General features: G+C 39.1%; 1 protein-coding gene across 4 annotated transcripts in view; it reads right to left on the reverse strand.

Moving 5' to 3' along the window:
- Nucleotides 1-23,066, reverse strand: part of LOC105008435 (ubiquinol-cytochrome-c reductase complex assembly factor 1) — a 51,841-nt gene extending 28,775 nt beyond the window's left edge. Inside the window, exons 1-4 of one of the 4 annotated variants that reach the window (XM_010867737.3) lie at nucleotides 23,009-23,066; nucleotides 22,806-22,899; nucleotides 17,103-17,216; nucleotides 5,412-5,522 (exon numbers count right to left, since the gene is read on the reverse strand). In XM_010867737.3, the coding sequence (XP_010866039.1) occupies nucleotides 5,412-5,522; nucleotides 17,103-17,216; nucleotides 22,806-22,868 (288 nt within the window). In that variant the 5' untranslated portion in view covers nucleotides 22,869-22,899; nucleotides 23,009-23,066. The other 3 variants (XM_034287166.1, XM_010867738.4, XM_020045017.3) reach the window with 3 other exon arrangements.
- Between the last annotated feature and the right edge of the window lie 1,441 nt (nucleotides 23,067-24,507).

Below are 24,507 nucleotides of genomic sequence, written 5' to 3' on the forward strand. Positions count from 1 at the left end.
CTTCAGAAGGGCCTGGACATGCGCTGGCTTGAGCAGGGGGACCTTGCGTGTGTTGCAGGATTTTAATCCATGGCGGCGTAGTGTGTTACTAATGGTTTTCTTTGAGACTGTGGTCCCAGCTCTCTTCAGGTCATTGACCAGGTCCTGCCATGTAGTTCTGGGCTGATCCCTCACCTTCCTCATGATCATTGATGCCCCATGAGGTGAGATCTTGCATGGAGCCCCAGACCGAGGGAGATTGACCGTCATCTTGAACTTCTTCCATTTTCTAATAATTGTGCCAACAGTTGTTGCCTTCTCACCAAACTGCTTGCCTATTGTCCTGTAGCCCATCCCAGTATTGTGCAGGTCTAAAATTTTATCCCTGATGTCCTTACAGCTCTCTAAACTTCGCCATTGTGGAGAGGTTGGAGTCTGTTTGATTGAGTGTGTGGACAGGTGTCTTTTATACAGGCAACGAGAGGAGGGCTTCTTAAAGAAAAACTAACAGGTCTTTGAGTGCCGGAATTCTTGCTGGTTGGTAGGTGATCAAATACTTGTGTCATGCAATAAAATGCTAATTAATTATTTAAAAATCATACAATGTGTTTTTCTGGATTTTAGATTCCATCTCTCACAGTTGAAGTGTACCTATGATAACAATTACAGACCTCTACATGCTTTGTAAGTAGGAAAACCTGCAAAATCGGCAGTATATCAAAAACTTGTTCTCCCCACTGTAAAAACTCCTTTAACTGTTCACTAACAAGGGTTTCAAGGATTTTAGCCAAGGGTGACAGCTTTGAAATGAGCCTATAGTTGTTTAAAAGAGAGGGATCACACCCTTTAAGCAATGGTAAAAGAAATTCTGACTTCAATACCTCTGGTATTTCATTACATTCCAGAGTAAGTTTGAACAAATATGTCAATGGTTCAGCTATAAAATCAGCTGCCAACTTCAGAAAGTAGGGATCAAGAAGATCAGGATCTGCAGGTTTTTTTTTTTTATCTAGGCACTTCAGGGCTTTAAGGATTTCCTGGACTGAAAATGGCTGAAAACTGAATATCTGACCAGATAACACCAGTTCTGCAATACAAGGTAGATCAGAAACAGTAATGGAATCAAACAATTTACCAGATGATACAAAATGTTCGTTAAATTAATTGAGCATTTGAGTTTTGTCATATACAGCAATCGAGTCCGTCATAATGCATGATGGCATTTCATTAGCATGGCTATTAGCAGAAATCGACTTAATAGATTTCTAAAACTTCTTAGGGTCATTTAGGTTTTCTGTAATTACTGATAAAAAAATACTCAGATTTGGCCTTCCTGAGCAGCGAAGAACATTTATTACGCAACTGCCTAAAAAAAAGCCAGTCAGCATCATCAATCTAAGTTGCTTGTGTTGGCCCATACTAGATTATGCTACAACGAACACGTAAAACACAGCCTTCAGCCATTTAATTTAATATTACTTAGTTAAAAATATTGTCTATGATGTGTGCTCTTAGTAAAGAGCTACTACAGACCTCTGTATTTTAATGTGATCTACATGTACATTTCGCCTGTACGTTACTTGAATTTCACAACCTCACCTCCCAAGCTCCACCACTTTCTTGCATGACCACACTGGTTTACTGAACATTTACACACTGGTTTACTGAAAATAAATCAATATTTAAACTCACAATAACCTGGTGACTTCTATTTAACATGAGTTTGAATGTAATTGGTTAATTCTGAACACAGCCACATCCCCAGGTATAAGAGGTTGTGCACACTTATGCAACCAGGTTATTGTAAGGTTTGTATTTTTAATTTTTCCCCCTCAAAGATTTCCGTTTGTTTTTCAATTGAATTGTTCACATTATAAGTCCCATTAAAAGTGGAAAAAGTTCTGACATGATTTCTCTTTGTCTCATTCTTTTACATCTCAGAAACCTGGCATTTTCACAAGAGTGTCTAGATTTTTATATCCACTGTAGCTGTACCACACACTTGGTCTTTGCATAATATAGAAAATGTATTTATTATCATCCTTATTTATTTGTTATCTTATTAGAAGGGTTTTGTATTCTGTATGCTTGATCAATTACACATACTGAAAGACTTGTCTCTCTATCACCAACTTATAAGGCCAGTGTCTTGTGTTCAGGGGCAGTGATGAATGGAATGTCGGCTGAGCAGGGCCTTGGCTCCTTTTAGCAGTAAGAAAAACAGGCCTTTGCCTGTGCCATAAAACCGGCATAAGAAACTGTTCTCTAGGAGGAAGCTCTTGAACAGCAGGGGGTTATTATTAATTACATCCTACAGGTGAAGAGAGCTCCATTCCTTACTGGGAAGAGCATAGTTAACTAAAGTCCTGATATAGTCTTTGACTGGGATGTCTGGGCAACCAAAATTCTATGATTTTCTGTGCCTCCTGGAGCTATTTGTGTAACCTTGCATTTTTAGACTACTTCATATTGGCTACTATTCCTTGTAGTACATTCTGCAAATGCTAATTCCATCATCTGTACTGCTGGAAGAGAAAATAAGCTTGAAACTTGAAATGCATAATCAAAACAATCTATCATGACTTACTCTGTGTTGGTCTTTGTACTTGCACTCTTTTTTCATGATGCTTGTTCCTGTGGATCCATGTAATTAAACTTGAAATAATCAACAGTTCTACGAACAACTGAGAATACTTTATTTTAATAAATCGCAAACTTTTTCCATCTTCCACAAAAAAATAAGGCTGTTTGTCTAAAATCAGTCTTATCTTGGCAGGTGTCATACAGTGCAAGCTGTGAGTGAGGTGAACCTAGTGTAATGTCGACTGTTTGCTAGCTAGCTAAATAACGTTACCTAGCAAGCCAATATATATTTTGCAACTTCATATAATGGTGCTGGTCATATAATTCGAATTAATATAATTATTAATAATATTAATTATACTAATTCTAACTATATATAATTAGAATCATCAAAAAGTTGATTTATTTCAGTAATTCCATTCAAAAAGTGAAACTTGTATAATGTACACATTCATTCCAAACAGACTGATATATTTCAAGTGTTTATTTAAATTTTTGATGATTATAACTGACAACTAATGAAAACCCCAAATTCAGAATCTCAGAAAATTTGAATATTGTGAAAAGGTTCAATATTGAAGACACCTGTTACCACCCTCTAATCAGCTAATTAACTCAAAACACCTGCAAAGGCCTTTAAATGGTCTCTCAGTCCAGTTCTGTAGGATACACAATCATGGGGAAGACCATTGACACCTTGCACAAGGAGGGCAAGACACAAAAAGTAATAGCTAAAGAGGCTGGCTATTCACAGAGCTCTGTGTCCAAGCACATTAATAGAGAGGCGAAGGGAAGGAAAAGATGTGGTAGAAAAAAACTGTATAAGCAATAGGGATAACCGCACCCTGGAGAGGATTGTGAAACAAAACCCATTCAAAAATGTGGGGGAGATTCACAAAGAGAGGACTGCAGCTGGAGTCAGTGCTTCAAGAACCACCACGCACAGACGTATACAAGACATGGGTTTCAGCTGTTGCATTCCTTGTGTCAAGCCACTCTTGAACAAGACACAGCGTCAGAAGTGTCTCGTCTGGGCTAAAGACAAAAAGGACTGGACTGCTGCTGAGTGGTCCAAAGCTATGTTCTCTGATGAAAGTAAATGTTGCATTTCCTTTGGAAATCAAGGTCCCAGAGTCTGGAGGAAGAGAGGAGAGGCACAGAATCCACGTTGCTTGAAGTCCAGTGTAAAGTTTCCACAGTCAGTGATGGTTTGGGGTGCCATGTCATCTGCTGGTGTTGGTCCACTGTGTTTTCTGAGTTCCAAGGTCAACGCAGCCGTCAACCAGGGCGCTTTAGAGCACTGCATGCTTCCTGCTGCTGACCAACTTTATGGAGATGCAGATTTCATTTTCCAACAGGACATGGCACCTGCACACAGTGCCAAAGCTACCAGTACCTGGTTTAAGGACCAAGGTATCCCTGTTCTTAATTGGCCAGCAAACTCGCCTGACCTTAAACCCTATAGAAAATCTATGGGGTATTGTGAAGAGGAAGATGCGATACGCCAGACCCAACAATGCAGAAGAGCTGAAGGCCACTATCAGAGCAACCTGTGCTCTCATAACACCTGCGCAGTGCCACAGACTGATCGACTCCATGCCACGTCGCATTGCTGCAGTAATTCAGGCAAAAGGAGCCCCAACTAAGTATTGAGTGCTGTACATGCTCATACTATTCATGTTCATACTTTTCAGTTGGCCAGCATTTCTAAAAATATTTTTTTGTATTGGTCTTAAGTAATATTCTAATTTTCGGAGATACTGAATTTGGGATTTTCATTAATTGTCAGTTATAATCATCACAATTACAAAAAATAAAAATGTGAAATTTATCAGTATGTGTGTAATGAATGAATATAATATACAAGTTTCACTTTTTGAATGGAATTATGGAAATAAATCAACTTTTTGATGATATTCTAATTATATGACCAGCACCTGTATAACGCTAGCCTAACTACAACTTACCGCTTTTAGAAAAAATCTACCTCATTCATACAGGAGGTAATTAGCCAGAGGTAATACCAGCTAAGTTACCAAACTTTCATGAGCCAGAGATCACAGTTGCTATTTGCAACAGTAGCCTCTACTACGGTACTACGTAAACCAGTCTCATATTCGAATTACGAAATTGCTTACCGTACTGCCACATTCTAGGTTGAGCTTTTCTTATAATAAAAGTTATGTTGATAAAACAAATTCAATTTTCAAAAAGTGAGGGGGGGGGGGGGGACTCATGTATAATGAAACCTACGCCCCTGCTGCCAACCATAATCATAAAAAAGTATTCCAACCAAAAACATAAAAACAAATAAGAGTATGCTTTGTATCTAAAACAAGGAATTGACTACTAGTAAGAGGTGAGGTGGTATAATGGTAATTTTAATGTAATTACATTTGTATTTGCCCTATGCCATTACAAAGAGCATATTATCCAGGGATTTTCCTGCATTCAAAACCCAGCTGTGCTTGGCTGAAGATACAATGAAAATGTGTACTGTTGGGGGTACTTGAGGACTGTAGTTGGGAACCACTGCACTACAACATGTGAACTATGCTATGCAAATCAAAAACGAGAGCAATATGTTCATTGCCGGTGCAGTTTGTCCATCGCAATATAATGCAAAGTTCTAATTCACGGCGAGGATCAAACCCCAGGCGCTTGCATGAGACACCGCATCTCTAACAACTATGCTATTTCACAATGAGTAGTCACTCAGTCAGTCAGGCACTCACTCAGTAAGAGACATTTGCTCTACTTGGCTGTTTCCGCTGACGCAGTCTGGCAATAATGCTGTAAATAAAATGCAGTGGGTAAACATTTGTGTTGGTGAAACTAGAATCACTTACCCATTTGTTGTATTTGAGAGTTCCTGTGAAACCCATGGCCTCGATGAGCTTAGTAAAGGCGCCCACCTCCTCTTCCGTGGCCGCCTGGTGGGTTTCTTTCACATTAAAGCGCTGGGAAGAGAGGGACAACAGGGAATATACTCACAGATCAAGGACACATTGTACCTGAAATATATCTAGCATATTACTCTCTATTACTCTCTATACAAAAAGTCTGGGTTCGTAGGTTAGAGTTAGGAGTTAGCAGTGACCCCATGATGCAATGTTATAAACATAAATGTGATATCAATTTAGCTACATATTTTAAGTTGCCAAGGCAAGTCAGGTCAAGAACACGCCTTTTCATATATTGGTTGTTTTAACAATTTCCCTCTTGACTTATTAGATTTATATTTAGTAGGGGAAAAAAACCCATTATTTTCTTTACAAGGCACTAATAACTGAAAAAGAAAGAAATACTACGCAAGCCTAGTTTGACTGGGCCACGAGAAGACATGATTGTGGTGAATAAGGAGGTTTGAAGATCAGCTATTTATGGGCCGATGCCAGCTTTGTGGCGAGAAGTGGCCAATACTCTGTTGTTGTGTTAATCCGAAACCCAGTGTATGGTATTTGGGAATCAAAAATGTACATTTAACACATTAAATTAGAAACCCAGTTACCGGCCTAAGTTAGAGCAAGGGAGTATTTTATATCTGATGGTAGTCATTTGAAGCAAAGGGGAAGTAGTCGGCCCCGGGTGGTCGCTGAAATCCTTGTTGTAATGTGATCGGAATGGTATACATAGAATTGTTATGCATGTTGCATTGCCCATATATTCCCTGGTATGTAATCCTTTAAAACTCCCAATATTATTGTGCCAGGGTAGTAGGGCCTTTCCTTGTGTCCTGTTCCATTTAAACATAGGTGGACATGAGCCCTTGGACAACACCTTGGGACTACCAGGCCCAAAAGACTCGTTGCTGCCTCGGTTCAAAGTCCTTCTGGTTTTGTTGCAGATCAAGTTGCTGCCTGTCGATTCTGGCTGCCACTGCTCTCACCCCACGTCCCTGTCCTTGTCCACCCGGTTATATAGCTGACTTGGATTATGTTTCTAGACTCTGTACACAGCCCACATGGATTTATTACTGGGGCTTAAAAAAAAGCCCCCGGTTAGATCTTCGACATACAGTAGGGAGAACAAGTATTTGATACCCTGACAATTTTGCAGGTTTTCCTACTTACAAAGCATGTAGAGGTCTGTTATTTTTATCATAGGTACACTTCAACTGTGAAAGACGGAATCAAAAAAATCCAGAATCTAGAAATCCAGAAAATCACATTGTATGATTTTTAAATAATTAATTAGCATTTTATTGCATGACACAAGTATTTGATCACCTACCAACAAGTAAGAGTTCCAGCTCTCACAGACCAGTTAATTTTTCTTTAAGAAGCCCTCCGGTTCTCCACTCATTATCTGTCTTAACTGTACCTGTTTGAACTCGTTACCTCTATAAAAGAGACCTCTCCACAATGTCCAAGACCAGAAAGCTATGTAAGGACATCAGGGATAAAATTGTAAACCTGCACAAGGATGGGATGGGCTACAGGACAATAGGCAATTAGAAAATGGAAGAAGGTTAAGATGACGGCCAATCTCCCTCGGTCTGGGGCTCCATGCAAGATCTCACCTCATGGGGCATCAATGATCATGAGGAAGGTGAGGGATCAGCCCAGAACTACATGGCAGGACCTGGTCAATGACCTGAAGAGAGCTGGGACCACAGTCTCAAAGAAAACCATTAGTAACACACTTCGCCGTCGTGGATTAAAATCCTGCAGTGCACGCAAGGTCGCCCTGCTCAAGCCAGCGCATGTCCAGGCCCGTCTGAAGATTGCTAATGACCATCTGGATGATCCAGAGGAGGAATGGGAGAAGGTCATGTGGTCTGATGAGACAAAAATAGAGCTTTTTGGTCTAAACTCCACCCACCGTGTTTGGAGGAAGAAGAAGGATGAGTACAACCCCAAGAACACCATCCCAACCGTGAAGCATGGAGGTGGAAACATCATTCTTTGGGGATGCTTTTCTGCAAAGGGTACAGGACGACTGCACCGTATTGAGGGGAGGATGAATGGGGCCATGTATCGCGAGATCTTGGCCAACAACCTCCTTCCCTCAGTAAGAGCATTGAAGATGGGTCGTGGCTGGGCCTTCCAGCATGACAACGACCTGAAACACACTGCCAGGGCAACTAAGGAGTGGCTCCGTAAGAAGCATCTCAAGGTCCTGGAGTGGCCTAGCCAGTCTCCAGGCCTGAACCCAATAGAAAATCTTTGGAAGGAGCAGAAAGTCTGTATTGCCCAGCGACAGCCCTGAAACCTGAAGGTCTGTAGGAGTGGGCCAAAATCCCTTCTGCAGTGTGTGCAAACCTGGTCAAGAACTACAGGAAACGTATGATCTGTGTAATTGCAAACAAAGGTTTCTGTACCAAATATTAAATTCTGCTTTTCATGAAAATACTTATGTCATGCAATAAAATGCAAATTAATTACTTAAAAATCATACAATGTGATTTTTGTTTTAGATTCCATCACTCGCAGTTGAAGAGTACCTATGATAAAAATGACATGCTTTGTAAGTGGAAAAACCTGCAAAAATCAGCAGTGTATCAAATACTTGTTCTCACCACTGTAATTCAGAACAAAAGTTACAGCGATTTAAGAAACTTTTTACAAATATCTGAAATTTGGACCACCAATTGCGAATGAGATATTACATAAATTATCTAACTTGAGATGGTGCAACCGCAGTAACCATAGCAACATGCTTTTTAGCAATATTTCCCAAATTACTGCCATTTAACCAACTTCCCCAGCAAGATAGAGAAAAAGTACAATTATAGAATGTATTCCTTTGCTTGTCAGCTATTTAAAATCAGAAGAAAATACAAAAATATCTCTAACCAAACTCAACCGGAGTAACGATAGCAACATGATTTTCTTCTCCTTTTCAAAAACAGCTCCAATGGAAAGTCCTTTAAGTAAATCCATGTTGGTGTATCTGAAATCTACCTATGTCTCTCACCTATTCAAATCAGAAAAAAACTTGAAAATATCTCTTACCAAACTCAAGAACTACTACTGCAGTAACTATAGCAATGCGTTTTTTAGCAATATTTCATAAACAGCTGCCGTTTAACCCACTTTCCCAGCAAGATAGGCAAAAGGTACAATCATTTTCTATATTCTTCTACTTCCAGCTATTCCATACCAAGCTTGAGATATTGTAACCGAAGTAACCATAGCAACATAATTTTTAGCAATACTTCCCAAAAATCGGCTATTTAACCCCCTTTCCCAGCCAGATAGACAAAATGTACAAGTAATTCATACAATTGTGCTCAAATGTTTGCACACCCTTGGAGAAATGGTAATATACGTAAAATTTTTCAAGAAAACATGAGGGAGCAGGCAAAACATGTATTTTATTTCTTATGGGATTCATATTCAACTGCAGGTTATAACAGAATGGCACAATTGTAAAACAAAACATGGCAACAGAGAAAAAAATGAAATGACCCCTGTTCAAAAATCTGCATACCCTTGGTGCTTAGTACTGTGTATTGCCCCCCTTTAGCATCAATGACAGCGTGCAGTCTTCTGTAATAGTTGTCTATGAGGCCCCAAAATCTTGCAGGTGGTATAGCTGCCCATTTGTCTTGGCAAAATGCCTCCAGGTGCAAAGTCTTTGGTTGTCTTGCATGAACCACACATTTGAGATCTCCCTAGAGAGGCTCAGTGACATTAAGGTCAGGAGACCGCGATGGCCACTCCAGAACCTTCACCTTTTTCTGCTGTAACCACTGGAGGGTAAGGGTGCTCCGATTGATCGGTCGCCGGTCATAATCGGCCAATAATTGCTTTGGGATGTTTGATCGGCGGTCTATATAAAAAAAATATCAGGATCTCAGAGCCAGTTTTTCTTTGTAGAATCATAAAAGACCCAGTGTGGATAATAATCTGCATGTTGCTTGGATGTGTAGAAAGAATAACTGGCAACATTTCTGTTAACATGGTTATGTTTTCAGTCATTGCCATTCTGATATGCTTGGTTATGTCACCCCAATCAAGGTAGTATCTGGCTTATCAAATGTGGAGTTAGCAAAGATTCTTCTTTCCCTCGTACTATCAGTGGTTTTAGGGCTATTTCTTGGATTTTGGTTAGCCCTAATGCTAGTGTTGGAGTTAGCGCCCCTAGGTTCATTTACACACATTTTGTTCAGAGTCAGTGGATCCTACCTATTTTGCAGTGTGAGTTCAGGTGGTGGATTGAGGGTTGTTGCTCTCCTATTTGATTTCTTGCTGGAGTTGATGCCTTTAGTCTAGCCCCGGTGTTTTGCCAGTAAGATGTGACATTGTGGAAGGCTAGTTTGAAAGCCTCAGCTGTTAATCCAGTGGCATTTGCACATGTCCAGGGGAGAGTATCAGCCAGGTCCGTGACAGAGTGGTCTAGATTTGAAGTAATCACTTGTATACCAATCTGTGTCTGTCTGTTAGCATTTGGAAGCTCAACCCCTAGAATAGCTGCTACAGAGTCAATGAATCGTTCACTCGCACATATTTCAAGCTGTTATCGTCTCATTCAGCCGTTCACTCTGAAATTGCTCTGATCTGTTCACCAGTTTTGACTGCGTCCTATCCAGTATAGGGAAATCTTTAGAGCTCTCTAGCCTTAGGTTAGCCTGTTGTGCTATGTTAGCATTAGCATTTGTTGATTCACCTGCGGGACAAGACCCACAGTCCGACCGGAGGAGCGCTCTGGTGACTAAATCTTCTAAGTGGTTGATCCGTTCCTCCAACAGCTGTCTTAGTTCCTCCATCATAAAAAATAAAATCACTCAAAAATACAAAAGAACTATGCTCTTTTGAGGTCCAAATATGATTAAAACAATTATAGAACAAAAGTGAAACAAATGTAAAAGATTTAAAGAAGATTAAAAGAAAAGAAAAAAGAAAAGAAAGGCTGGCTAAAGGCAGGAAGCAGGAGACTTGCGTTATGCGACTAACAGGCATGAAGGCAGGAAGGAACATAGGTTGTTTTTATGGTACGACCATGCAGATTCTTATCTCCACCCATTCCTCTACATAGTATTTCCAAATGCTTTAGAGACTCCTCAGATGATTATCCTGTAAGCTTTTGACTCGTCTCTCTATTTGCAAATAAACTATCAACTGTACCAAGATAATTTTGTCTCTGTATTTACTCCTTTAAAAGTTCCGATGGATGGAATTACCATCACACTTTGGGAGCTCGTCCATGGTTACTTAACCTGGTGTCTCGAAATCATATCCTAGCAGGTCAACCGTGCACGGCCGGAGACTGGGTCTCTGGAGGCTAAAATCCTCCCCGACCGTGGACAGGCAGTGAAAGGGGTGAGAGTCAGGGAGCCCGGATTAAATTATTAACTCAGAAGGTAAGGGCACATTCTGGTAATATGTGTTAGGGCACATTTAAAAATCTGCAGACAAGGTTAGAGCCTTCCCGCAAATCTAGGTACAGTTGTAGGTGGGGTAGTCGGTTCTGTGGCCTAGCGGCGAGTAGACCTCGGGTTGACTTCCAACCACCTAGAAAGAGCACTGATGGCTTAGGGGCTATATCTGTTTCACATCAATGAGGTGGGGTACAACCACATGATATGCTCAGAGGACCTCGCAGATTTTGTCAAGCCCGATGTCCACCAATTTTAGAGTGTGGAGGATGGAGTAGGCATTGCTCCTGTAAATCGCCAAAGTTGTTGGACAGCTTGTGGTTTGGCGAATAGTAGAGTTAATGAAGTTGTATATGCGCGTGCACCGATTGTGTTAGATCTGTATAAGATCGAGTCCCGGGCATTTGTGAATATCTGGTTATGGTCGACCTCGTAAATGCATTTTCCCTTTTGATATTCCCTGTGCACAAGGGTTCCGACTGGCTGCATTTTGTATTCCTTGAATATTTGATCTTGTTCATGGAGATTGTTGTTAACCTGGTTTTTTTTTTTGAATTCGCAAGGTTTTGCTTTGTTTGGTGTACACTAGGGTGAATGCATTCATTGCAGTGTTAATGTGGTTCTTTGGCCCACTTTTTCGGCCTTTGCCTAAGCCCCGTCTCCACGAAATTGAAACTTGCCTTCTAGTGTTGTGTTGGTGGCTGGCACACGTGGAGGTATTCACCTGATAACTAAGGATTCTATACGAGAATTAATGTCCTAAATTTAATCGGAGGGATAGATTGGAAATTCGTACAATTATGCTTTCCTCATTCTTGTGGTTTTGTGGTTTCATTATAATGTGTTAAAATAGTTTCTTCCCGAGTGTATGGGGTAGTAGAATGAAGAACCACATGGGGATAGTCTTTAACATTGAGAAAAAACACTGTTTTCCACGAAGACTGGATTTGCATACAATATAGTCATGAGGGTAACAGAGGGTAGAATGGCCAAAGCCTGTTTATTCCCCAAATAGCCAAAGCCCGTGAAATTAGATTGGGTTTGGTTAAATAATTTAGTTTCACTTTGTTTGTGTTTAAAATGTTAACTGGGATAATACCTGTGTTTTAAAACCTACGCCTGATACTAGTTATTGGAGTGTAAATACTGAAATGGCACACTGACAAATGAACAAATGGGGTTGATTGACAGTGTTTAGTATCCTGGGGAGTATCCTGGGGATCACTCCCTGATTGTTCCTTGATTTTGGTGATATCATGCATCTGTTTTCTGTTAAATTGGTCTTTCTTGAGAGTTTGTTTCTCCCTGCTGTTACTGTGTTGATAAGATAAGTTTTTTTTTTAAAACAGCAACGATATTAGATGAGTGGGGTAATAATTCTGCACCTTTAGTTCAAGTAGGATATCGGCTTAGTTGAAAGCATGACGTCTCTTACTGCAGACAGTCTGAAGAACATGTCACATTTTTGTGTGGAAACTTTCATGAATGTTTCATGAACATTTTTAAAGGCCTTTATGGACTACCACAAGTGGGATAAGTCCTGGGCTCCAGGAAGGAGGGCAGCCCCCCTGGGATGGCCTCTACCAACTTTTCCCATTAAATCAAAGTGGCCATGTGCTAAGGGTTACATCTGAGTGTTCTGACTGGTCTCACCTTCAGTAATTTCCCAAACTTGAGTATAATTACTTTTGGGTTAATCAAACGTTAAGTGCAAGCTACAAATATATTTTCCTCTCAACAGCTTTCATGTTGGAATGTACGGTTTTACACCCAACTTGTAGTGAGGTTAGAGATCTGAAGTCATCCTCATTGTTAATAACTAGAACAGTCTTGGTGTCGATGCATGAAATATACATAAAAGTTGCGATTTTGGCTGACTGCCACTATTTTGAATAATATAGACATGCATCAAAGTTGGTAAAATCCCCTAAACTTTAGAAGGTTAATTGAGTCAAAATGTTTGTGTTGTCACAACTTAGTTTGGCCATTGCCTGTGGAAATGCTAATTTGTTATGATAATTTGGGAATTGTTTCACTGGGTAAGATAACTTTGTCTATGGGTTATATGGTTTATAAATCCCTCACACAAGCGAACGTGTGGCACATTTGTTGTTTTTGATTTGGTTTGTGGTTGGGTTTTTATCATTTTCAAATGTGTTTTTGTTGGATATTCAGTTTGTGACTATTAACCCTACTACCAATTTTCTTTTTTCATGTCCGTCCTGTAATGGTTCAGCATTCGCGCATGGAGTCATTTCCCGTTGACTCTGTCATGAAAGCAAGCGGGGGGGAATGTATGAAATTATTATCTATGATGAAAAAGACTTGAACTTCGAGTTCAAAACGAATTGGATTGATACTTAGAGTTACATGAATAATTTAGTTTTTCTGTTTGCATAGGTATATTAAAAATACTTATATCAGAAAATCTGTTATAAGGCCCTTAGTATCTAGTAAACGTGTTTGTCTAATTTGGGTTTTTGGAAAAAGTTTGTTTGATGCTAAATCTAACATGGATATGGTTGAGTAGAATACATCTTACCATTTTGATTTGGTTTAACTAAGAAATAACTAATTTGTTGGGATGAGTAGTGACTATGAGAATGTGACTGTTCAGTATGTTTGTTTGTTATTTCATTAAAAGTAATCATATTAATGTCATGCATTATGGAATAAGTGGGTAAAAAGTGGCAGGGTGAACATTTTTGGTTATTCCTTACAAGTTTTTCTATATTTTAATTGAAACTAAGAAATTAATTCTGCATGAAGTTCTATTCTAGAAAACCAAGTCAAGAAGTTTTACATAGTCTAAATTGTAAAGAGAGGTACAGACCGCTCAACTCAGGTTTTTAATAATTTGTGTTAAATAAAAGTGAATTTGATTGTAGTTCTGAGACAACACAATCAGATGTGAGTATATATCAACTGAGATCTGGTTAGATGAACTATGAACTACTACTTGAGAGTGATACTTTGAAACAGTAATAGGAAAGTGTTATTCTGTTCTTACTGGTTGGTTGTTAAACCAACTATAGGAAATAGTGGAATTTTTTACACTGGTGGAACAGAAGCACCAGAAGGTTTGTGTTTCTACTATACTCTTACTGTTTACAACTGTTCTAATTTATTTAGACAAAGAAAGCAGAAATACATTGGATATTCAGGTATACAAGTTTGAGTGTTTGGTAGGACTGTGTTCTAATGCATTACCAAGATGCAACAAACTTATGTAATGGACATATTTCTGATTGTTTACTGACTGTTTACTATTGTTTACTGGGATGCAGAAAGACCAACTGCACAACATCATGCCACGCTGGTTGGGTCCCTACCAGGTACATCTCATCTGCTGTCCAGGTAATGGAGAGAGGAACCTGGGGTAGACGACACACGCTACAGGAGGGCTTTGGTGTTTAAAAAATGAGGCCCAGTGAATTGATAAGTCGATAAGATGACCTTTTTATAAAACAGCAACAATATTAGTTGAGTGGGGTAATTACTCTGCACCTTAAGTTCATGTAGGATATTGGCTAAGTTGAAAGCATGACGTATCTTACTGCAGACAGTCTGAAGAGCATGTCACAGAGGAAAAAGTGAGTTTTTTTGGTGCAGGTCACCAACACTTCCGACCTGGCCTGCAGCTATAGAGTTCTTAGATAATAATGGTCATCTTGGCTTTTACAAAGGAGAGCACACAGATTCTCCTGACCTGGCTGATAAAGCAGCTAGAATGGAGACAACTATAGCTGTATCATTGTAACCTGCATTTGAGGAATGAAAGACAACACCTTGGAATGTGCATCTGACATTTACGTTCTGTTACACCGGTCTGCCAAGAAATGGTCCATAACTGACTGTCTGACGTTTGGAGGAGCAGATCATGTGATGACTCTGGAAGTACATCTTATTGGAACCATGAGAGGACTTTTAAGAGAATCAAGCAATTGGCATGAGAGGACTTTGTACCAGTAACAAATTGAAGGATGTATCCAGTGATTGGTGTCAGTATATATATGTGTCATTTGAAATTACATCCTGTTGTGGAAATTCTGAAACCTGATGCATTCTTACTGTTTAAAGGACTGAGTCCCATTGTTTGGATGTGAGAATGAATGAGTGACTAGTTAGAGATGCTGAGAGGGATTTGGTATTTGTCCTAAGGGGGCATCCTTGACCGGCAGCAGCAGATTATAGGGTTAATCGTAAATCTGCCCATCTGTATAACCCTTTAGTGTCTCTGTTGTTTGTCCAGGTGCTGTGAGTTGATGAGGTTACCCATGTGGGGGGGGGGACAGCCCGCCCTTTGGGTAAACTCTCTTATGTGACAAGACAGATGGCAGTATCTTACCACACCCCTTTTTCTATGTAATAAATATGGATTGTTCATGTATGGAGTTAGAGACTCCTCGGATGATTATGTATGTAAGCGTTGATTATGTATGGTCCCTAGAGAATTGTGTCTCTGTTTCTTACTCCTTTAAAAGTGTCGATCGATGGAATTACCATCACATTCCTTTGACCATTGATTTTAATATAAAAGCTATGCTTTACTATGTTATAGTTCTGTGTAATTGTGGTAGATATTTTCTTATTCTATAGTACATTAATATCATTGTTTATCCTAAGTATAATCCAGTCATTTAGCAAGGCCATTATGTGTTTCGACTCTGCTTCCTTGTAGAGGATGTGCCTAAAACAGATAGCTATAGTTTTTGTTAAACTTCTCAAGGGCTGTAAACGTATTGTTATCTTTCTAAGCCAAAGACATAAAGACTAACCAAGCAAAGGAGGGGGACACATTGGGCTATATACTGAATTCAACCTTCAACAGAGAGATTTTGACTTGACTCTGCTGAGTGTTGTTAACTGCTCCAGGTTCGCAAATCTTGAATAAAGCTTTACTTGTGAAAATAATCTACAGTCTCTGTGCCTTTCCCATTTAGTGATTTTGTTTAGTTACAACGCAGGTAATGGTCTGGAAACATGTAAATGATCCAATCTCTAATCATTAGGGTAATGATATCAACAGGGTCAGTTTACAATCTAATGAGTAAATTGTTTAAGGTATGATTACAAGGGTTGATTTGGTATCAAGAGGATGGATTGTTATGGACATTTCTTGAACTGATGTATTCTTAGTCCCCATGTTTAGATAAGAAAAGGAATGTTGGTTGTGCTGTGGTAAAGGAATTATGAGGTGCTGAGGTAAACGTAAATCTTTAGCAGGATGGGGGTGGATGCAGAACAATGGGTCTTAGGACAGGATAAAGGAAGATACACAACAGGGGGTACGATGGATAAGGAACATAGGTTGTTTTTAAGGGTACAACCATGAATATTCTTATTTTCATCCATTCCTCTATAAGTACTGAATTTATTTCCAAATGCTTTAGAAATAAATTCCAATCTAACATTTTTACATATGACGATATACCATGACATTTAAAAAAATAATACAGTTTTAAGTTGTTTTAATAACACGCGCTCCTTCACACGTGTTTGTTGTTTAAGTTCCTCAATCAAAGTGGTAGTAGTGTGGTCGGGCCCAGTCAGTCAGAATGACGCAATATATACTTCTTGGCCTACTGTTAGCAAGTGGATGAAAGTCAACTAATTCAGATTGAATATATTTACTGAATTAATGTGTGGCCACAAAACACTACGTAAAGTTCGGCTGTGGAATCGAAATGCGGTTGAGGGTGCAGAAAACGGTGAGTTAAGCAAATTGCATATAACTTGCTAGCTTAGCTAACTAGCTTCTCTGGACTCTTCCATCCAATAATCTCAATGTTGTGTGTTGATTAATAGTATTCTAGTTCTGTAGTTTTGCGTGTCAACCACACAGCTTCCTCAATACACGCAGTCACTTTTTTTGTCACACTAACGGTTATTGAGCTGATGTTACATGAGAACAGCACCCTGTCCTTTGAGCATTATGTAGTAGCACTCATGGGGTATCGGTAGTTTTTAAGTTTTTCGGTTACCCGAGATTTTATACACAGGCAAATATTTTTCAGTGGTTTGAGTCCACATGCTCTCCTGACTAATTTTACTAAAATATATTTTGACTGCAGAGGCCTCTTTCTGGCAGTTGAAAGCACAGTTGAGTATAATGCACTTCCAAGTTTTCTAATTACAAGTATCAACAATGACAAATATAAGATTAGTGTACACATAAGACAAGCACATCCATAATAGTGAGAAAAAAAACACATACTTGTAAAGTCCTGTGAATTGTCCGGAATTGTGTTTGGATGGGAGATGGTGAGGATGCACCTACCAACCGGCAAGCAATAAAAGTTCTTACAAGACAGCTTTCTTGCTCTAACGCCTAAAAGAATGATAGAAGAAAGGTAGTATTAGGCAAATCCTATGAAGGCAATGTCAGTTACAGTTAGGCTTACCTACAAATATTACAGTGAAATTAGACAGCTGGTACAGTAGCATAATAACAATAATACATTATTTTCTATAATTTACAGTTATTAGGACATCAAAAGTTGTGATCTCTTCAAATTAGCTACCTGTGATCTTATGTCACAATGCATGTAAAGACTGTTCATCCAAATGACACATTGATGTCATTACTCTCTAAGCAGTCTATGGACAAGGCATGGCAGCAATGTTTTGGTAGAATTTTTTTTCTGGCTTTGGGTCTGAACGTTATTATTTCAGTATTAGTGGCACAAACCAAAATGAAGTGCTCGTCCAGACATTAGCATTTTTCCAAAAACACATCCGAGAGTCAATCAATCTCAATCTTTTTACTGATTACTTGAACATGATGCGTGATTATAATCCATGACTGTGTTTTAAATTGAACTAATTACATTCAGGTTATGGCACCAACAACATAATATATCATCATAGCTACATCACACATGCTTGCCTTTCTGACTCCCAAAGCATTTGAATTTCAAGAGCTACTTCTTTACCATGAAAATATAACTGTCATACATGTACAGTATGTTTGTATAGCAAGTGGTTACTGCTTACTAAATAACCAAGATGTTTTGATCTTTGGATGCAGCTCAAATATCTACTTTCCACACTTACTGGTCTTTTCACCAATCAATTAAAATAACTCCTGATTGCATTCAGGCTAGAACTGTTGGTTGCATTCAGTAAGTTTCTAGATATTTCAGATGAAAAAAACAAACTGGTTTTGTTTTGGGCATATTGTTAGCACGGCCAGTGCCCTTTGAAATAATCACCCACTGCGTCAAGGGACGTTTCACCACATCTACCAAAGTATATTTTAAGAACATGTGAGAAAATGTTCAGGATACGTCACAATCAAACAGTACATACTGCATCACAATGTATCAAATGTTCCACAAAACCTAAAGGGGCATCATGTAAAATCCTTTTTCTAGTTTTGTCTTAACCTCATCAAACAAGACCGGTATAGTGTTAGTTAGTCCAGGGTGGTTTAGGTTGGGAAGGATAGTACTGCGATAGTACTGGTGCCAAACACTGGTGTTTTACCCTGAAGTCCAGAAAGTTTTCTGTTTCCTTTGACACTGGCCAGCGCCAGTCAGCTCCTATTACATGTCCGAGTAACCCGGCTCTCAGTTGGTGCCAAGCCTTGGACTTTAGGACTTAGCGCAGGGTTTGCAGGATGACTCGTTACGTGCTGCGAAAACACGACATGTTGCGCTAATCGAATAGCGATGTGTATCATTTGCTTAGTCTTTAGGCTTCTCGTAATGGATTTCATCCAATCTAACAAACAGATCCCAGATAAAATAAAGCAACAGTACATGGAAGCAAAGAGTTGGAACAATCAATAATGGTAAGAAGCCATTGACTCAACAGAAAAACGTAGCGCTGAGACCAAGACATAGCCTGCAGAACCTTTAACACAAAATTACCTCAGAATTCTCCCAAAGGTAGATCGTTTTGTCAAAATACTTATTCAACTAAATAATGAATACACTGACTTACAGTAGCAGTGTCACAACTGTAGGTGGAGAAGGAGCCGGCGGCAGGAGTTTGAGGAAGAAATTAGTTTTATTACTCAAGTTCAAATGCCGTATTATAAACAAACTGAGCATGGCGTTAATGTTTATTTTATTTTACTACCAGACAAATATTTCCTTTTATTTTTCGTAACCAGAAGATCAAATGGTGTCGATTGTTTACCCCTCCCTCCCCACCTGAGCCCTCCTTAAGTCCTTGGGACCAAACGTATAGTCGAAACAGGAAAGTCTAGACCCAACATTAGCATAAATCACTGGTGTAGCCCTGAAACCAAGCAACAGTGGAAATGCAGCATGAGTGTCTAAAGCAAATACAGGTGCTGATCATAAAATTTAAATATCATTTATTTCAGTAATTCCATTCAAAAAGTGAAACTTTATATATTATATTCATTCATTACACACAGAATGATATATTTCAAATGTTTATTTCTTTTAATTGTGATGATTATAATTGACAACTAATGAAAATCATAAATTCAGGATCTCAGAAAATTAGAATATTAGAAATGTTGGCCAACTGAAAAGTATGAACATGAAAAGTATGAGCATGTACAGCACTCAATACTTAGTTGGGGCTCCTTTTGCCTGAATTACTGCAGCAATGTGGCGTGGCATGGAGTCGATCAGTCTGTGGCACTTCTCAGGTGTTATGAGAGCACAGGTTGCTCTGATAGTGGCCTTCAGCTCTTCTGCATTGTTGGGTCTGGCGTATCGCATCTTCCTCTTCACAATACCCCATAGATTTTCTATAGGGTTAAGGTCAGGCGAGTTTGCTGGACAATTAAGAACAGGGATACCATGGTCCTTAAACCAGGTACTGGTAACATTGGCACTGTGTGCAGGTGCCAAGTCCTGTTGGAAAATGAAATCTGCATCGCCATAAAGTTGGTCATCAGCAGAAAGCATGAAGTGCTCTAAACTTCCTGGTAGACAACTGCGTTGACCTTGGACTTCAGAAAACACAGTGGACCAACACCAGCAGATGACATGGTACCCCAAATCATCACCGACTGTGGAAACTTTACACTGGACTTCAAACAATGTGGATTCTGTGTCTCTCCTCTCTTCCTCCAGACTCTGGGACCTTGATTTCCAAAGGAAATGCAAAATTTACATTCATCAGAGAACATAACTCAGCAGCAGTCCAGTCCTTTTTGTCTTTAGCCCAGGCGAGACGCTTCTGACGCTGTGTCTTGTATGTCTGGCATACTTCTGTGCGTGGTGGTTCTTGAAGCACTGACTCCAGCTGCAGTCCACTCTTTGTGAATCTCCCCCACATTTTTGAATGGGTTTTGTTTCACAATCCTCTCCAGGGTGTGGTTATCCCTATTGCTTGTACACTTTTTTCTACCATATTTTTTCCTTACCTTCGCCTCTCTATTAATGTGCTTGGACTAGGGCTGTCAAAATTCCTCAAAAATGACGTTTGAATATTCCCTCTAAAATAACACATAATATTCTAACTATTCGAACATCTGGTTGCGCATGGCATTTGGTCAATGACGCGCATTTTGTCAATGACGCGCATTTTGTCAATAACAGGACAAATTAATACAAAGAGACATAAATAGACTACCTGTACAAGTAGTTAAGTTTAAACATATTTGACAATGTATTACCTACACAAAAACAAGTAAATCAAATGATGACCAAGACCGCAGACCTCACCCTAGCTTGCTCACTCAAGCACTTTCTCTCTCTCTCGCCCTCACGCTCTCTGCACAATAACGGTTTAAAATGAACAACAATAAACACATTTTGAATGCTGATCAAGAGTTTTGTGCAAGCAATATAAGGTTGCGACTATTGTCCCAAACATAGCAGGCTTCATTCAGTGATTGAAACAAATATTAACATTAATTGAAGTTTCACAGTTGTAGAGTATCCAGTAGAAGTAGACGAATATCTTTCAAACTAACCTTTGTTGAGCTGAAATGAAGACAGATTCAGCAACTGTATGGCCTATTTCTCGCTTAAAATGTTTTCAGAAACACGCTTCAGTGAACTATTTTTGTAAAATACGAGATCGTATTCTCAACGAGCCGCCATGACACTCTGTTGAAATTCGCGAGTAGCCAGACCCACATCATGCGTTCATCCAATCAGCTGCTGGTCAGAGGCGTGGAGCATCAACCATGGCTGTATGACGTCGCGACACCACGCTTCAGTTGTGTCGGACATATGGATCTGTACCGTCAGGCGCGCTAACGCGCCCACTCGCAAAGCAGCCAGACAACCTCTGCTACCGCAAATGTTTTTTCCCCACATTTTTTTTTTTTAATTCAAATATTAATTTTCACCTTCGAAATTCGTTTTTTAAAAACTATTCGAATATATATTTGAATTTAGAATATTAGTTGACAGCCCTAGCTTGGACACAGATATTACCTTTTGTGTCTTCCCCTCCTTGTGCAAGGTGTCAATGGTCGTCTTTTGGACAGCTGTCAAGTCAGCTGTTTTCCCCATGATTGTGTTGCCTACAGAACTCGACTGAGAGACAATTTAAAGGACTTTGCAGGTGTTTTGGGTTAATTAGCTGATTAGTGTGTGGCACCAGGTGTCTTCAATATTGAACCTTTTCACAATATTCAAATTTTCTGAGATACAGAATTTGGTGTTATCAATAGTTGTCAGTTAAAATCATCAAAATTAAAAGAAAACACTTGAAATATGTCCGTCTGTGTGGAATGAATGTATACATTATACAAGTTTCACTTTTTGAATGGAATTACTGAAATAAATCAACTTTTTGATTATATTCTAATTGTATGACCAGCACCTGTATAAGGAGATTACAAGTCAATGCAAACTGAAAGAAGAACCATTGTCTAAGCTAAAATGGGGAATGTCATTCACACTTAATTTTGTAGAAAAAGATTATTTGAAACATTAACAGCAGATATCATTATTGCTTGTTGTTATGCTAGTAGTACAGCAAAATCTAACATATTGCCCCTTTTAGCGTCTATTGTAGACTGTAACTGGAGTTCCTTTCATTTGGACCATCCTACATCTTCACGCCTCCATGAATCGGGAATCCAATTAGAGGTTGAGTTGTTAATATGTTATGAGGCTAGAGGAAGAATATTACAAAATATGTCACTAGTACTAGTACTATTGTCAGAGTAAAAAAGCATGCACAAGATTTAAAAAAAACAATATACTACCTATAGTTTAATCAATAGAAAGTATTGCACAATTATTCATCTTTATATATCATTACACATTTATTTTGGAATCTCCTGTAGATAATTGAGTTGGTTAAGTGTAGGCATACAGAAAACAGGAGGACCATCTCAGTTTATACAAGCTAATTCTTCTGCACTCAGTGCACTCACTTCTATTGCCTTTTTCAAAAGTAGACCAGGGGGTGGGGGATAGAGGAGAAGACTCAATTATTGGAGAAAACCCCATTGGTTGCGTTTACACAGGTATGCCAATTCTGATCTGATTTCCAACTATCCTATTCTAATTTTGTGGTCAAATCAAACCTGTTCGGCAAAATATCTAATATGGTCGGTTAGTGGGGATGAATATTGTCTTGGTGACACTACAAAATGAAAGTAATCAGAATTTAATATTGCAGCAAACCGTTAGTGTATTGCGTATTATTCAAGTAGTATCTTAACTGTTTTTCTATCACGATGTTGTACTTAAAAAATAAAACTGAATTTGAATGCAATTTATTATGAATATTACTGTGACTGGTCAAATCCACGTTTTTCTGACGTGGATTGGCTAACGTTAGGTAATGTTTTATTTTATTTGGAATATATAATAGCATAGAATTAAAGCGTCTTTCAACATGTTCGTCGTTTTCGAACTCTGGTTTGGCCTTGATTTTATTTTGCAACACATTTTGGGAGTAAATAATTCTGTTATTAAATATTACGCTAAGGCTAGCTATTCAGATGTGAGCAAAGGTTTATAATTACCATTCTGGATGCTGACGCAGTTATTACGTTCCTCACGACATACTGCAACGGTCGCCAATACATGACCCCGGCAAAAGTTACAGCAATGAAGAACCTATTGTAATTAAGAAGCGGGAATTATGTTGTTTAAAAAAATATCACGTTTTGTAACACTGACACTAGCCCTCCTCCACCCCCATCAATGTCAAAGGATTATGTCCTACCACGAACGCAGCTCGGCCTGAAAACAAGTCTGCCTACAAACATTCCGCTTGATAGAAAATCACATGCTGCAGTGGTTTCACAGACACTTGTTGTCATACACTTCTATATCTATAACAACATTTTTTTACACATAAAAAAGGAAGTGGAGTAAAACTATATACAAATAAATGCCACATTAAAACTAAGGCGAAATCGCAAATGTTTTCCCTTCTCTCTGTTAAAAAATAGTGAGTTGTCCATTCAATAGGGGTAAGCTATCGTTCAGGAGAAATAAATAGCATCGAAAATGAAACATATATTTTAGGACATGTTTTGTATGAGTCACCGCTAGAAATCAGATGTAAACAAATGCATGTTTTATCATTGGGCACGTCTATTCATTATTTTGTGTGAAAATGCACAAACTCAAATATACCACGGCATAGTTCCCAACCAGGGGTACTAGGATCCCTGGGGGTACTTGACCTCTCCACAGGGCATCCTTGAAAACTCTCATGACACCATAGACTTACTAGTCAAATAAGCTTGGGTACTTCAGGGGTACTCCAAGCAGAACATCTTTGCTTTCTCAGCTTTAGGACAATTGTGCAAATGACGATGGCATGCATGAACGCAAAAATGGAGGGCCAAGTGTGGAGTGGAGCTGATGAGAGGTCCATTTGAGAATTAGCAAAAAATATCCTATGCCTATAGCACGTGAATGAAGTTTACATCATCGTATCCAAGTGTATGCAAATGCTGTTGCCCAAGCTAGGGATAGTAATGGACCTGCATGAAGTTGGCCCCCCACCCAACGCCAAAGTTCAGCAGAGTAGGCTCAATCATTTGTTCTGTTTAAATGATCATTTGTGCTGCTGTTTTACATACTAAATAAAATTGGAGCATGTTGGGGGGCTGGTGACGCCAGACCTAGAATTAAATGTCTAATATTTAAAAAACAGAAGCAACACAAAAAACTTTGAAAAGAGCAAAGTACAAACAAACAAGACTATTTTGGTTGAATTTGGAGGATCTTGGGGGGCTAAAGTGTCCTCAGAATTAACAGTGACGCCGACCGGTAGGGGACAACTGTGAACATTGTCCGGGCCCAGGCCTGGGGTGGGGGGCATTTATTTGGCTTAAATGTAATTATTAATTTGTCAGTCAATGTTAGTATTCAGTACTATTGAGAAGGTTAGCAGTTATTAAACAGAAGAATTGCATTGATGAAGGGATTCATGTTTTTTACTTTTTCTTTAAACAGAATAAATTCTGTAAAAATGGTTTGTTCAACCAACAGCCAATCAATGATACCCTAACACCTACAGCCAATCAGGGTGATACCCTAAACACCAGTGCCAACATAACTTTGTTAAAGCTGCACTAGATAGGATTTATTCAGTAAAAAAACAAAAGTGCCAGTGGAATGTCATTTTTATAAATTTTGGAGCACGTCGGTACTTCACAGCCAATCGCCTTCTGCAAAGCAGGCTTTCCTCCTCGCCTTATGTTGCGAACG

The sequence above is a fragment of the Esox lucius genome, chromosome 17 (genome assembly GCF_011004845.1).
Source record: "Esox lucius isolate fEsoLuc1 chromosome 17, fEsoLuc1.pri, whole genome shotgun sequence".
Taxonomy (NCBI): domain Eukaryota; kingdom Metazoa; phylum Chordata; class Actinopteri; order Esociformes; family Esocidae; genus Esox; species Esox lucius.